At 39.1% G+C, this 16528-nt stretch overlaps 1 protein-coding gene across 1 annotated transcript in view; it reads left to right on the top strand.

Moving 5' to 3' along the window:
• Positions 1–16119, top strand: part of KIAA1549L (KIAA1549 like) — a 78719-nt gene extending 62600 nt beyond the window's left edge. The window contains exons 19-21 of the mRNA XM_088057414.1: positions 798–943; positions 5253–5401; positions 8613–16119. Of these exons, the coding sequence (XP_087913540.1) occupies positions 798–943; positions 5253–5401; positions 8613–8894 (577 nt within the window). The 3' untranslated portion in view covers positions 8895–16119. The remainder of the gene's footprint in view (positions 1–797; positions 944–5252; positions 5402–8612) is intronic.
• Positions 16120–16528: the final 409 nt, after the last annotated feature.

The following is a 16528-nucleotide window of genomic DNA, read 5'->3' as shown; positions in this document are numbered from 1 at the left end:
TATCTGTTATTTTATTTTAGGCACAGTCTCTAAAACCCACTATCCTAATAAGAACCAGGGCAAACCCTGAAGGGGCACTTACAAGGCACTTAGAAAGATACATTCATGAAATTAGAAATATGTCGGTTTAATTTCATTTTAACACAAAACAAAGTAACAATGGATTTTCTGTGAATAGTCTGTGCCAATAAAAATAGGAAATGCAGGCTCTTAATTCTTTTTAAATAATCCTTTGCCTCAGCTGGCATAATGGTGTGCTGGATTGAGGCAGATAATTCACATCATCATTCTCCTGCTTTCCTGCGTTGTAAGCACTTGCAACATTTCCAAAGAAATTCCAGGACATTTCCAAAGACATTTCCAAAGTTAGCACTTCCCAAGTGCAGTTAATGTTATTTACCATGGTGGTCTCCCACTGTGTGATACCACATCATGTGCACTGTTGTGATTGTGACTGTGTTGGTGAATTATGGTAAAATTCTGGTGAATTTTGGTAAAGCTCTGGTTTTAATGTTGTGTTTCACAGGCGTTTGTTTGAAGCAGCAAGCAAAGCCCCTACATGCTTTGGTAAAATAGCAACCAGGCTAAAAGGGTTGTTTGTAAGCTTCTCCAGGCTTCTCCAAACTTCTCCTGTTGTCCAGTTGTTCTCCAGACTTCTGTCATGCCACAGCAGAGTTGGACAGCTTGCTCCTCACTGGCTTGTCCTGCTGGAGCTGACAGGCCTCTGTGTGGCTACAAATCTCATCTGTAGGTCAGCATGACAAAAATTTCTGTTTTTTTGGTTTCTTAACGCACAGGTCCACATCAGATATTGGCAGCAAAGTGAGAATACCTGAGTCCAGTGGAGCAGACCAGGCCCAGCATCACGATCAGACGCCTTTCGCGCCGGGTTCGAGAGCTCCCATGTCTGTTGGGCCGCTCGATCAATCGGCTTTTCACTCAGGTGACTCAATAATTCACACTCAACTCAGAGCTTTGACAGCCTCATGAGCTGGTTTGGCTGTAAATGAATGGGTGGGATATAGAAAATGAGGATGATTTGTAATTTTCCTCTGTTTTGACGCTGTACTTCTCAAAACTGGATTTCTCGGTCTCCTCTGGGCCGAGCTCCTTCAGGATATCCCTCACAGGGAGTTCCATTTATCTCAGTTCTCTGGGTCAGAAGAAAACTCCAAAGCTTGTTAGGATCTTGTTTCTTGTGTTTATTAGGATGTTGGCAGGCCTTCCCAGACTTTCTGCACAAGTTTAATTCACCATAACCTGGCTCACTTTGGCTCTGAAGGCACAAAATGCCCTGAACCATGAGGCTGTTTAATCTTTATATCCATTTTTACCCCATTAACAATAGACACATGTCATATTTTTATATATTAACAAATAAGTTATGTAACTAAAACTGCAACTAACTTTCAACCAAGCACTCTTTGTGCTCCTAAAAACTGCAGAATCACGGAGAAGAAGGGAGAAGGAGAGCTAAGAACCACACCTTTCTTCCTCCATCTTTACTCCGTGTATTAAACACTCTAAAATCTATATTTTTTACTTCAGTGACATACTAAACATTCTACTACCTTCTACTTAATTTTTTATAAATCCTGGTTTACCCAGGGGTATTTGGAAGCCTTTCTGTCAGTGACAGACAAGATTAATATCTTTTTGGAGAAGAGGACAAAAAGAGAAATGTTTCTCCATTTCTGGATTCCTACAATGATTTTTTTTTTGGAGAAAGACTGTATTAGGTGGGGTTTTTCCTGGTGCTAAGGAAAAACCTTACACAGGGGATTAACCTTACTCCAGGGGATGGAGTATCCACTCATCCTGCAGAAGCACCAGGAAATGGCTTTTTCTGAAGGTAGGATCCAGCAGTAACATCCCAAATGTTCTGTATTAAAGTGTGGCATTCTTCTGGCACACTAATCAGGACTCTGCACTGATAAAACCCAGTGAAACTGTTCATCTGTACCACAAAACGCAGTAGAATTTTAGGGAGAATTTTTAGTAGAATTTTTAGGGTGGCAAAATGAGTTGCAGTATTGGGACTGCTGTGTGACTTGTTTGTGTTGCACTTTGCACCAACCAAGCAAATAAAAAATATAAAAAAAGATAAGTTAAATTAAAAGATAAAAAATTAAATTAAAGATAAATTAAGATAAAAATAAATTAAAAAATAAAAAGATAATGGGGGAGAAATGGGTTGGATCCTTCCAATATTTTGTCAATCAAGAGTATTGGTCCAAGTGCTTGAAATCTTTTTTAAGGCTCTCTATTTTCTCTTGGGAAATGTCACCCCTACTCTTATCACAACAGTGGGCTTCTGAGGAGGGAAAATTGAAGGTACATGGCCCCTTCAAACACAAGGCAGTGGTGCTATTGCACAGTCAAAGGTGATCTGTTAGCTCTTCACCCCTCCTGGAGAATATTGTTCCAGCTCAGAACTTGTTTTGGGTCTAAAAGTCCCAGTTTTAAAGGCCTAGTCAGTTCCTGGTCCTTTTGATGTAAGTTGTATTTATAAATTAATTGATTTAATCATGAGATGAAGCTGATGTATTGTTTTGATGGTGCCTGGGTAATATTTAGCTGGAAAAAAATATTTCAAATGAGTTCTTATTGGCAAAATGTTCTTGAAGAGTTCTGGAAAAAAGCTTACAATATTCAAAAGAATTTTCCATTAGTTCAAAGCTTTGAAATGAGTAGGTTTGTTAGACATTGCTCTGTTAATCAGCCAGAAAAAAATTCTTTCTTAGCTTCCTCAGAAGAAATAGAGAGTTATTTGTGTTGTTTTTGACATCATCTACTGAGAATCATAATGTGGCTAAGCAAAAGTGTTGTCAATGAATTAAATACAGTGGGTTTGAAGGATCCATTCTACTCTCACTTATTGTCAGACCTTCTGCAAATGGTGCAGGACCTGAAAGGAGCAGATGCTCACCCCTCCATTTCAAAGCATTTCAAGCTATAAAATATGCCACACTGCCTAGACCTCTCCTTTAAGTGCAATAATGTGGTCTGTGGGATGCACTTTTTTATTGGACCCAGTGCTGGGGAGATTTTATTGCTGTGTGCTGCTCTGAAGAGTGGCTGCAGTTCAGAAGAGACAAAATGACCTTCCTGAACATTGTGGAGTTTGCCAGAATAATTCTGGGAGCAGTTGAAGGAAACTTTTTTATATGAAAGGTGCTACAAAAGGCTGTAATACAGGCAAGTAAAGACAAGGAAAATTGTGAAAAATGTACAATTGTAATAGAAGGTTTCAAACGTTCTGATGTGAAAATAACTTTTTATAGCCTCAATACATGAAGAAACATTGCTGCAGGTGCTGATTTGGAATGTTAATGCCCAATGTCACTCTCATGCAGCCCAGCATCAGCTCTAAGATAAGGATGTAGCAACAATAATTTAGGATAAGGTATTACCTCAGCCAATTGAATATTCATTTTTGAGTAGTAGCTCCTTTTGCTGTGGTTAAATTCAAAGAGTGTTTTGGGGTAGAAGCCATTTACAGGAGCAGCACTTTCTTCTCTGTACATGTTTGAAGAATGTTAATTTTCAGTCTTGCTAACTCCTTTAAAATAGCAACCCTTGTGCTGTTTATGACCTGGAAGGACAAATGCCTGACCACACCTCTCTCTTAGCCCACCCTCTTCCAAACCATGGGGCTGGAGGAATTGGGATAGAGGTGGTGTGTTTCTGCTCTGGAGAAAAATTTGCTACAAAAAACATATTTTAGTCCTCTTTTCATGCCCTGATTGCATCCATAGCAGTTGTGGCCTGGGGCTGCGTGGGAGGTCATTGAGAACCTGTAAATATCTGGGTTTATGGAGGTTGCTTTGGGGGTGGATGTCACTGGTGGAGTCTATCTCTGTGCACGTGCCCATGCAATGTCCCAGCACCTGTCAGAGCAGGCAGCATAACCCTCTTGCACATTGTTCAGGAGCAAAAAATGTGCCAGGGCTGTAAATGAGATTCTGGGGGATGGATATTTGAAGCAGTAATTGATGCTAATTCAATTATACTCCGTCTGAATCTCTGTGATTTTGTCAGCATAGTGGTATCATAGCTACTGAGAGCAATTAGTAGGAATATTCAAATGGTGTGCAGTTGGAAGGGGGAGAAATTTTATTTTCTCTGCATTGATTTTAGTACAGAGAATCTGCCCAGCTGTGTGATGTTACTCTGCTTCCATTCCTCAGTGAAAATGTTGGAGTTGTGTTTTGTTGTGTTTTTAAAGGGTTAACTGCCCTTCTGCTTTCATTTAAGTGATGCTATTTTTGCTATATTCTGTGAATCTGAGCAGTAAAATACAAGTTCATGTAGTATAACTGAACAAACTAAAAACCTAATAACTGATAAAGATGATATGCAGCTGTCCCATTCAGGATTTAGGGATGAGGATTTCATGCCCCTGGTGTGATGTTGGTGATTCACTTCTAGAATCTGTCTTTGCATGCAAATAGACACTGGAGGAAGGAAGACTCAACTGGGCAAAAAAGTTGTTTGTATTCCATTTTTAACTAAAAGGCAAATACATGGAGTTCTGACAGCAAATCTCGAGGGAAACACGGCTCCTTCCACACAAATTGGAGTGTGACAGTGGGATTTTCATCCAGGAGGTTTCCTGGGTATTCCTATGCATGCATCTTAATCAAGAGGTGATAAACCAGATTTGGAATCAGCAAATATTTGTTTAAGTTGTAGCTACATAATTTATGGCAGTCATAGATTGTTCTTGGGAGAAGAACTGAGCAGGTAGAACCTTGGTAATGTTTTGCAGAAGCATTGAAGTTTAATGATGGATTTGTTGAGAGTGCAGCCTTTTAAACATATCAGTCACTCGTTTTTGTAGGGTTTTTGCTTAGAGATATTAAGAAATACTGGGTAAACTGTGAAAACAAAGGCGCATTACACTGAAACCCATGGTAACAGCAGCTGAAAATTGAGTACAAGGAAGAAACTTAAGGGGAAAAATGCCTTTTTTTCTAATGATTCAAAGTTTTGAAGATCATTGTTACAAGGATCAAGTCCTAGGGACTCTTTGCCTGAAGGCTGTACATGGTTATGAGGACAACTGCAAATCTTGCCTTCTCCAGTATTTCCCAGCATTATGAAGATGCTCTAGTCAGGTGGTGGGACAAAAAAACCCAAAACAAACCCAAAGCCCCAAACAAAAAACCAAACAAACATAAGCACTATATTCAGATTTACAACTGAAAATCTCAGCTATTAATGAAGCCTATTCTTTTTTTATTTGACAGGAAATACAGTACCAGCAGTGTTTGCCATTCCAGCCAACAGACCTGGCTTCACTGGCTATTTCATCCCAACTCCTCCCACTGCCTACAGGAACCAAGCCTGGATGCCCTATGCTGGAGAGAATGAGTTGCCAGGGCAGTGGGCAGACTCTGTAAGCATCCTTGCTTCTCTAACCACCCCTGTTTTCTGTGTTTTGCACAGGAAGGGTTTTCAGCAATTCTTCACTGGCCTACAAAGAAGCCAAAAGGGATAATTTTTTAATTTTTCCTTGAATGGGAATAATGTCTAGTAGTGGAAAGCCACAAGAGATGGCATAGATACTTCAGCTGTTCATAACATGAACTGTAACAAGGTCTTTAGAAGGTGGAATCACTCACTAGGTTAGGGCCTGGCACCTATTTAAATTTGGTGGGTTAGATGTCATTTTGGTTTGCTGTGAAAGCTTAAATTTTTGGATAGACACTTGTCAGGAGAAGGTGATGCTGCCTCACAAGGCAGCCTTGAGCTGTTTGAAAGTTGGGGAAGCATCTTGCCCTCCTGGAGGCTTCTCTCAAGACAGCCTGGCTCCCAAAATCTTACCTCCCAGCACTGCTGCAGCCCTGCTGTGCAGAGTTTCAAATCCTCCCGAAGACTGGAGTGACAGTTCATAAATTAAATAATTAATTGCACGATGCCAGACTGGAACAGATGTAATTTTTTAGCCCAAAGTAAACCTACATTTCAAAGAATCGGAGTTGAAACATCCTGAAATGAATTGCAGTAGTTTATCATGTTTGAGACAATTTCTCTAATGTGTAGGGCTCTTTTTACACTAGGGAAAAAAAGATCAATTCTTCAGCTTGAGCTCACATCTGATATTTATGCAGAACCATTCTGGCTAAAAAAACCTGGTAGATAGATTCAATTTCCTCATACAAATCATCAACAGAACATTTTAATGAATTACAGTTGAAATCTAAGTTGTCTTTGAGCAGCTTAGCAAGAGACAACACAGTCATTATAAATGTTCCTGGGGGCAGCTTTTTGTTGTTCACTCTTTATTGCTGCTCCCAGTGCCTGTGTGGAAAAGAATTCAGTATGACTTTGAGATGCAAGTCTGAATTTGAAGGCTGAACTGTCAGAAAAAACAGCTGAGCACACCTGCTGATGTGCCCCTGACACCTGGAGGCTTGTGATGTTCTGGTATAAATTTTCTTCTCAGAGCTGCCTTTTAAAGCATGAAAAGCTTTATTTTCCTTTGTTGTTGATTTTTTTGGTGTTTGTTTTTTGTTTATTTATTTGTTTTATGTGTGGTTTTAACCCTTCTGGCATCTTAAATTCAGGAGGCCCCATTTTATCTTAACAATGATTTTAAACTTTTTCTCTAAGAAGGAAAAAAGCCACGAAACAAATAAGGAAATTTGAATTGTCTTCCATTCATTCTCCCCTTGGTATCTCCACTCTTGACTGCAGCCCTGTGGAAAAAGTCAGGTATCAATTGTCAAAAGTGGAGATTAAAACAAACTGCAAACCAAGTCTCCAGCTCCCAGCTCCTTCCTCTGGAAGGAGAAGAGTTTAACCCTGATGTGGGTTTCCTGTCTTCAGAGAAAGAGGAATGAAGAGGGATGTAAGAATCTGTCTGAAAAATAACCCTGGCAATATAGAATTCAAAGGAAACAAATGTCCCTTTTAACTTCACTCACCCATGGCAGGTTGTTACTTTTCAGCCCTCCAGTGGCTTTGCAGAAGAGGTAAAAATTTAGAAACTACTGCAGTTTCTACAATGAGTTTGCAAATCTGTCAAGAAATTCTCTTTATTTGAAAATCATTACTAGAGGAGTTGGTAACAGCATTAGCAACATAGCACAGCCAGAAAGCCTGAATAAAATTGAATAGCATAAAAATCTGAAGTAATACTCAGGTTTCCTCAGTAATTCTCAGGGCTTGAATTTCTGGATGTGTCCTGGTTCCTGAGCCTCTAGATTATGGCTTGATCCCACTTCCAAGATTTTCTTACAATTATTGAGAACAGAGGCTTAATATATATAAGATACTTTATTTTGCACACATTTCTGCTATCCTAGTAAACAAGGTTTACTGTTTATCCTACTAAACAAGGGAGTAGAGGAAACAGGAGATTTGACAACAAGGAATTGTTTATAAACTCAATTCCTGTAATACATTATTCTCTGAGACAAATGGGAAGGATTGAAACACTAATTTCAATAAACACAAACGGTGTTTATTGAAACACTTTTGTGGGACAAGCAACTGTATCCACAAAGCATTTATTTTCCAAACTGCTGGATTCTGCTTAGTGAAAACAGTAACTTGGTGGCCTCTAGTGGCGTGTTCACATGTTGTTCTGGTAAAATCACCTTTTGAAGAGCCTGTTGTAAAATAAAACAGAGGTGACTACATCTAATGATCATTTTCGTATCGTACCTGCTTCCTCCCTTTGTCTCATCACACCAAGGTGAACATGTTTGATATTCTCTTCAGCATTTGATGGATAGCCAAGGCTGTGCAGAGGATGTGTAAATCCTGATGGTCAGGCTTCAGGAATAAACCCTTCCTCAATATTAAGGCCTGTAGATTCCTGTTTTACAGACTTTTGGAAATCATAAATGCTCTTTTTTATTTAATGCATTAAAATCTTCTGAGTGCCAAAAAAGACTGATATCATGGTTCATGGAATTGTGAAATCCATGGATTTGTGAAAGAAATTTAATCCATTCATGGATTTGTGAATGAAATTTAATCTCTCACGGTGACTAAAGGGCTGATGTTATTTAGTTGTAGCTGGTGTAACATGGGGATGAAATCTGTGAAGTTACAAAAATTACGTAATTCTGTTAAACATGGCCAGAAATCCTGACACTTCTGAACATTCAAACATCCCTTTGAGTCTTGAGTTTCCAAACTGGCTCACCTGAGCTTATCCCTGTCATCTGGATCTGGGGAGTTTCTGTTCGGAGCAGTGAGACCAGACACTTGGCTGGCTTGGATTCGACAGCGCCTACAACTCAGAAAACTCTGCTTTTCTGCTCTAGGCTTTTTAGTGTACCAAAACCATGCTGTTTGTTTAAAACCAAAGTGTTTGCTAAGCAGGGATCACACCTTCATAAAAACCTTTTTCCTTTTGGAGGCGATGATAAATGAGGACAAGCAGATGTTTTTGCTGGGATCCCAAAGCTGGGACATTGACACGTGCACACATGGCACACGCCAAGTTAGGCATTCGTGAGCAGAAGCTGGGAATTCTGAGGTTTGCATTCCCTTCTTCTGGCCCTCTCTGTCCCACCTGGCAGCTCCCCAGGGAGCTCTGTGGTTCGTGGCAGGCGGCTCGGCGGTTCCGAATAACCCTGTGCAATTCTCCGCAGGTCCCGCTTCCCGGCTACATCGAGGCGTACCCGAGGCCCCGCTACCAGCACAGCTCCCCATCCCGCCTGCCCCGGCAGTACAGCCAGCAGGGCAGCCTGCACCCCAGCCTGGAGCAGGCTCCCCTGGCCTCCGCCGCCGCCTCCCAGCAGAGCCTGGCCGACAACGAGCCCTCCGACGCGCCGCTCACCAACATCTCCACGGCCGCCCTCGTCAAGGCAATAAGAGAAGAAGTGGCCAAGCTGGCCAAGAAGCAAACAGATATGTTTGAGTTCCAGGTCTAATGTATCTCCTGTGCACAGTGTTTGTACCTTGCGACCTGGGGTAGCCAAGAAAGCGACTCCTTTAATTTTCAGCTACAAATCTTCTGTGAATTGTGCCAAAGCGATGGCATTTTAATCTGTCCGAAAAGCCAACGCTACGAAATGACTTCAAGCAGAGCAACAGGACTCTGAAGATGTGAAATTCTGCTTTCCAGCTAAGGAAAAGCTGCCAGGAAACTGTTTCATACTGCTGAGATCAGCCATATGCAATTGTTTGTCACTTCGCTCTGGTATTATGACCCATCATCACTAAGATGCTGCTGAACGTGTCTGCGCCACAAGAAGTTTCATTTGCAGGCCCAGAGGCAAAGCTGCTGAAAATAACTTCTGCATGCCAAAACTTTGATTCAAGAAGAAAAAACCTGCAGAACAGGGTTTGCTGAAGGCCACGGTTGGCGTGGCAGTGGCCACGTTAATTGTTTGCTGTGGGACATTGTGTAAGGGGTGCTGATTTCAGCAATGCAGAGTCATTTCAGCCTTTTCATCCCAGAGACTGTATTCAAACCAAAAGAAATCAACATGATTAAGTAATACAAATAAAAGTCCTGTAAATAGCTCTGAGTCTCTTCATCCTATTCACAGTACAAAGAAGTGAGAGAAGAGAGGACTGTGAAGAGGGTGAATGACATTTCAATAATTGGTGGATACCTTGTCCCTCAGTGCCGCTGCTGAGTTACAGAGGAGATTTTTTTTTCAGCGTGAGAGAACACAATGCATGAAGAGCCAGCAAAGGATATTGGTGCTAAAAGCTTCCAAGAGAAACGAAGAAAGGTTATTTGTGTTCGCTCTATAATCGGGCTTTTCACTCTGAATGCATGTGAAGCTGGTAAACCTGAGACCTTTAAATCCTTCCAGCCTGGAAAAATGAATACACCTGCTTGGACAAGGAAACCTCTGCTCAACACAGTGCTTTTTTTTTCTCTTTCTTTAACAATGCTATCTACTAAAGTGATGCCAGAAAGTGCTCCCTGAAGCTGCAGCTGATTTTGATTACGCTGGCACGGTGAATGCGCACCCGGGAAGTTCTGAATGTAGAGGACCTGATTACTATATTAACATGTAAATAAGTTAACAGTTAACAAAAATACTAATGTTCTGTGAAAAAAGAGAGCATTGCCAGAAATGATGTTGACTTTATATTGTGCAAGATAAAGGTCACTGATTGTTAACACTGCGTTGTGGTAGGGATCCAACCCCAAAAGAAAACCAAACCACTTGGATGGGACAGTAGTTAATATTTTGCAGTTGTACAAACTAGTTGGAGATCATGAACAATTGTTTTCAGTTCCTTCAGCCATTAGCTTCAGGAACTGAAGTTGTTGCAAAATTTGTTGTGTTGGGAGTGTTTGACGTCAACTGGAGTTAAAGGTAATGTCCTTCATTTCAGTGGGTTATTTAGTTATCCTCGATTACTATTTTGTCTGATCATTTCATTTCCCTGAGTTTCTTTGGTCTTAACTGATGTGAGAAAGGGAACTTGGTTTAGCTTTTTGGCCATCAGTAAATTGAGAGGAGGAGAGAGAAGACTAGACTAGGGGATAGAAGAAGAAATTGATGAAGCACAAACTTTTAAAGCAGAGCTATTTTCCCCCCTAATAATTACATTACAAACCCTGACTGAGACTGTGATGAGTAATTATCCTAGAATATACAGACATCTTCTGCTCCAATACCTTGAATATTACAGAAGCGTTTGGAATGCTAGTTAACCTTTCAATAAATGTGAAATTTCATTTTTATTATTTAAAATCAGATATAAATAAAATGTATTTTTGTAATTTCTATGTATATATGTGCTGTATATTTATATAAGTGATTAGTCTGCTATAGTCAGAAAATTTCCATAAACTAAATGGAAAAAGTAAAAAAAAAGAAAGGAAGAAAAAAACCCCTGGTGATTTTACTGATCAGTATAAACCTGCTATGTCTGGAGTACACAAATATACAATTGGGTGACTTGGATACTAAACAACCAAAGAAACTCAATTTTTAATATAAATACAAGTCTAGTAAAGGCTGGCTGCTGTCTCAGTTTCCTGTCAGCCAGATAATACTGATATTATCAGTGTAATATAACACAGCCAAATTGGGTCGAATTATTAGCTGGCTAAGAGCACCACAATTTAGAATAACAACTGAAAAATACTGGGCCAAACTCAGAAAGGAAAGCTCGCTTCTGGTGGGCTTCAGTGGGAATTTCCTTCACTGAGGGCAAGGCTGAGTTTCTCTGCTGGGCTTTGTCTATAAAAGCAAATTTCACTAGACCCCCTTGAGCAGAATTCTGATTGTTTTGCAGTCATTTGGATCACTGTAACACAAGTGCAGACATAATGGAAGAGCAGCTGAGTTTTATTTAGCCTGAGCTGGCTTGACCTAACCTGGGAAGCGAAACCTACACCAGGTCATGTCAGCCACGTTCTGCATCAGCTTCATCATCTCTGTTTTTGAATGATTCTTCTCTGTAGCCCAGTGAAATTTTGCAGGTAAATGGGCCCTTCTAAGCAGTAGGGGTGAAATGTGCTGTGCAATGAATTTCTCTAGCTTAGACTCCAGTTTTGCAGAGTTATCCTGAGGCTGAAATTATGGAAGCAGCCAGGATCCCATGGATGGGCACGCTGAAGCCATAGAGGTGGGAAGGGTAATGTAGCAAAGTATTCCCAGAAAAGTCACAGGAAGCAGGGCATTCCAGTTTCAAACAGCATCTTTTGGACACTGAACTCTGTTTTTAAGTCTGTTCCCATTCTTAAATTTTAGCAATTGAATAGTTCCATTGAAAAATGTGTGAGGGTAAAGTCTCATATATCTTACACGATGAATCTTGTATCTTGTCATACTGGAAACGAAAAGTTTTGGAAAATACAGAGATGTCCAGGGTTTGGATGTCTGTAGAAAACAGAAAACCCACAAAAAAAAGCATTTAAATAACCTTCTAGAAAGAAAAAACATTTCAGTAAAGTTAAACGAAGTACTCTTCATACTTCTGAGGAAGACCTGTTAGAGTTTCAAAATTAATTTTGTTTGGTATTACTATGGATGATGTGCAGTCTATTGAATATTTCCTGAACCATCACTCTGAAGCCATTGTGGTGCACTTTATTCAGAAAACCATCTTACATTCTTCATTCATGATGACTTTTTATCCTGTTTGTAATATGTTTCTGTATTTTTTTTTTTTTTTAAGTATAAAGCAAGATTATATCAAGACAGTTAGGACATTCCTGGGAAAGAAAAATCATGCTGTAATATTTATACTGTCTGAGCACAAAGCAATGATAAAGTGAAAATATAGTGTACAAATAATTTGTAATATAATAAACATTTTGTATGGCTACAATTACAATATAGTTTTTCAATACTGATTTCAAAGAAGGAAATACTTGTGTTATATAAGTTATAACCTCGTCCAGATATACCCATGCCATTTTTACTGAGAAATAATTAGTAATTTAGCTTTTTCTACTCAATGCCCCAATTTTCTTTAAAGGTATGTTAAATGTTTAGGTGAAAGTGCTGTTTACTCTGTACACAAAATGCTGATGTTCTGACCTCTATCTGTCTTCATATTTGTAAATCATTAGTAGGAACAAATGAAACAACATAAAATTCCTTCTTGGAATGTGTGCACTGACCACTTTCAGCTGGAAAACTACTTGTGACATTTATTAGCATCAGTAGGACAGTGACTTTAAAAGGATGGAAAGGGAACTTGTTGGCAGTCATTTCCTGACTTGTTGGCAGTCATTTCTTGGCATATTATCTGTATTGAACCTCCAGCACTCAGTCTAGAAATATGAGTAATATTTATATGTCATAATATAATGGGTAGAACTTGATAGAAGTGCATGCAAACCCTATATATAGAAATGAGGATATTATCTTAAGCAATGATCATTTCTTTTTCAGACTCACTTTGAAAGATGAGACACATAAGAAGCATAAGATCAAAGTGAGAGGCAGGTAGAAAATGCAACACTGTGCTGAGTGGCAGAATTATTTTGTTTAAGGGCTGATATACACCCAGCTGACCACAGTTCTTGTTACATTTCGAGATGTCTGACTGTTAAAGAATTAATCTCATTTTTAATTTATGTTTTTTTTTTTTAGCCCTGCACTGCCAATGTAAGAGCTGACTGCCAGCTTCTAGAAGTCTGAGGGAGCTTGAAAGCAGCAAGTTTTCTGAGCTGGCAGAAGTCACTCCATTTTTCTGCCCCTGTTCATCCTGTGCACATCCCAGCAGCTCCAAACACTGTGTAAAACCAATTATTGTCCTGGTCTTGCATTTCTTCTACATTAACAAACTCCAGGGGCTTCCCAGCCCTCACTGACATGAAGTGGCAGAGGGATCTTGCATCTCACTCATACCTACTAGAAAATGCTTGTGTTTGGCAGCTTTCCCTTCATGGGTTAATTTTTAACTCCAGGAATGAGTAACAGATTTATTCTTTGTTCATCAAAAACAATTCAAATTTTTTTTGCGTTTTTTTTCCACTTTTAAGGATAAGAGTACTCTTTGAGAATGTTTTTTTTGTTTTGAACTTTTGCCTTTCTCTCAGAAATAAATAATGCAGAAACTGAGCTTGTGGAAGTGAGAGTAATATATAGGTCAGTAAAGAAATTGCATACTGAATCACTCATTAAAAATCTCTCAAGATGCCCAAGTCATAAAGGCAAAGCTGGTCAATTCTGCAGAATCTCTACTGAGAATAACTGCGTTGCACAAGGTGGTTTAGGTCCTGATTTTAAAAACAGTTGAAATGTCCCCAAATCATATAATATTTTATGCTTTTAAACTCATCTTAAGACCGTATTTTTATGAATATTGTATCATATTCATGTGTATTTATATGTGTGTGTGTGTCAAAAAATATTTTTTCAGAATTTCTTCTATTTGTCCATCAATTTGTCCCCATTCATTTCAGGTTCCTTAAGGGGTACAGAGACAGTAATGAAGAGAAATCTCAGAGTTGTTCTGTTATGAAGCTCATGAAGGATGAGAAATGGGCTTTAAATAGTTAGGTGGTCAAGTGTATAGAAGATGTCTTGAAAATAATTACAAATATTATGAAGAGGTGTTTCAGGAATTTGATTTTTTTATTTTTTTATTTTTTTTCCATTTTTAAAAAATAATTCTTGTCTTAAGAAGTCTGACTTAATGAATTTTTCACACTGGATTCATACCCAAGGAGTAAGTTTTTACTATATTTCATTCTGTAAATAACTTTGCAACTTTATAAAGGCACATTTACCTTACTGGGCAGCAATGGCTGCAAAGGACTGTAAATCACAAGGAAAGGTGATTCCACTTCATTTATTCCACAATATTTAGAGAGCAGGTGAATTTCTCTTCCAAAGTATTCCCTCCTCACTGGAGCCCAGAACATTTCTGTGCTGTGTAAACCAGTCTAAACACCATAAAAAACAGAGGCATCTTTTAAAAATCTTTTAAAGTTAAGGTCTTGTGGATCTGGCAAGGAGATCTGGATGTGAGTAAACTTGAAGTTTATTTTTTATCCCTGTCTTTACCTAATTCTCTCCTTGCTGTGATGAGGAAAAAAACCCAAACACTGTCTCCTACACCAAACAAATTTTACTATTTCTCTCTATGACAAAGAGACTAGGAAGGCTTTTTCATTTCATCTTGGTGTTGACTTCTGCAAGCTGTATTCAAGGTCATACTTGATAGAAAAAAGACGGGAGAGCAAAGCCAAGAATTTTGGAAAATATGATGGAACCCATCTTGCCAATGCTTAAATTTTGATGCAGGATTTAGCAACCCAACAGAAACAGCTGGGGCCCAACAAAAGGATCAGTTCTGGGCACTTCTTTGGGTTTCATCAGAAAGCATGTTTGTCCAGCACAGATATTCCTATGCTTTTTGACTTTTTATTTTCATTTAATGTCTTTCCTGCCATCATTTTGCATTCTGAACCTGAGTTTTACATCGTGTAGGCCAAGAAGTGCAATCTTTACCTCTCTGACAGGCTGCTGGTGTGACAGAACCAACACAAAACAGCATTTTTAAATAGCCATGGCATTGCCTCCTTGTGCTTTGTGTGTTCTCCTGTTAGTGCTAAGGCAAAACTATGAAAATGTGGGTAACATTTTCCATTGAAAAATGAAATGGAGGTAACATTTTCCATTGAAAAATTAAATGTAGGTAATGTTTTCCATTGGAAAATGAAATTTAGGTAACATTTTCCACTGAAATTACTGGCAAATTAAAAGCCTGCTGCCTTCAAGGAGATCAGGACTGGGCCAGTAACCCCCCAGTGAATTAGCCATCACAAGTGTCTTAAAACTGTGCCAAGAGATGAAGGATGCTGTCTGGTTATGGGTGGCTGGAATTTGGGAGATGAAAGGTCAGTTTTCTCTTCTTCAGGATTTTGGGTTGGTCTGAAATGTGGCTGTGCCTCAGTGTCCCACCTGTAGGGCAGGGTGGAGGGGCTGCCTGTCCTCAGTGCCCTGCTGAGCCACAAACCCTGGACTGCAGTGGACACTTTTTATTCATTACTTCATGGAGCTTTGGGAATTGTTCAGGACTAAATATTACCTGTTCTTATGGTAGCATCTTAATATTTGTGAATGCACAAGTTAAAAAAACACCTCTTGATAATCTCTCAGTATGTTCTAGGGAGCCTTTCCAATAACAGCCTCGACATTTTTTTTACAGAGATTTACAGAATTTGTATCAATAAAACCGTCTCACTTCCCAGGCAACAGATCTCACTTTCCAAGGAAATGAACTTTTCTTACATCTTTGAATTATGGAAAGGACTAGCTCTGCATGATTACAAATATCCATGTTATCTTTGGTGTTCACAGCTTGATTCAACTGAATTGTAATGGCTGTGTCTGTGAAACTTGCTCAAAATTTATGAGTGTTTCAGCTGTAAGTGGGAAAATTAATTTTCTGAAGCTGCAAAATTGAGAGAAAATTTAAAGCCGAGTCTAGGGATTAATTCAGAGAATAAGAAAATGAACAATTAAAATTCTATACTATGCAATCAGAAGGAAAATCTCCAAGACCTGTTATGTAAAACTACATGCTGATGGTAGAATTTTACATATGACTGAAAAGGAGGGATTTAAAATGTTCTGGGTCATTACCAAATTACTGTTTTTACTCTGAGCCATAGGGTGATTCTAGAAATAAAGCTTACAAGTACATAGAATAGTTCCTTTCATGTTAGTGGCTATAGCTTAGCTGAAGTTGTACACGTGTTTTCCTTGGCAATTTTGCACATGAAATAAAATATGTCTTAAAATCTGTGTTGCTACTTACTGGTTGTTCCTGCTGTGTCCTCCTCTTTAGATTCTGTTTTTGTGGTTTTTAATATCATTTACTCAGGCCTGAGCTTCGTGCTGTCCTTCTGAAATAAAAGGAAGAGGAAAATGCAGCTTTTGACAGGGCTGCTCTTGTGTAATTTGTGATGCAAGAGATTTGGAATAAAAAGTTCCTTTACTACTGCTTTGTAGCTTCAGAGGAAAAAAGAGGCAGGAAAGGATCTTCCAGAAATAGAGGATGAATGAACATTTATATCCATAGTGTACTTACCACTGTTAAGGTTCTAGAGAGATGGCCTAGTTAAGATACA

The sequence above is a fragment of the Pseudopodoces humilis genome, chromosome 7 (genome assembly GCF_049639895.1).
Source record: "Pseudopodoces humilis isolate 2021_Gansu_Grassland_sample_001 chromosome 7, ASM4963989v1, whole genome shotgun sequence".
In the NCBI taxonomy this organism is placed as follows: Eukaryota; Metazoa; Chordata; class Aves; order Passeriformes; family Paridae; genus Pseudopodoces; species Pseudopodoces humilis.
Note: the sequence above shows the minus strand (reverse complement) of the source record. Positions and strands in the feature narration are given on the sequence as shown.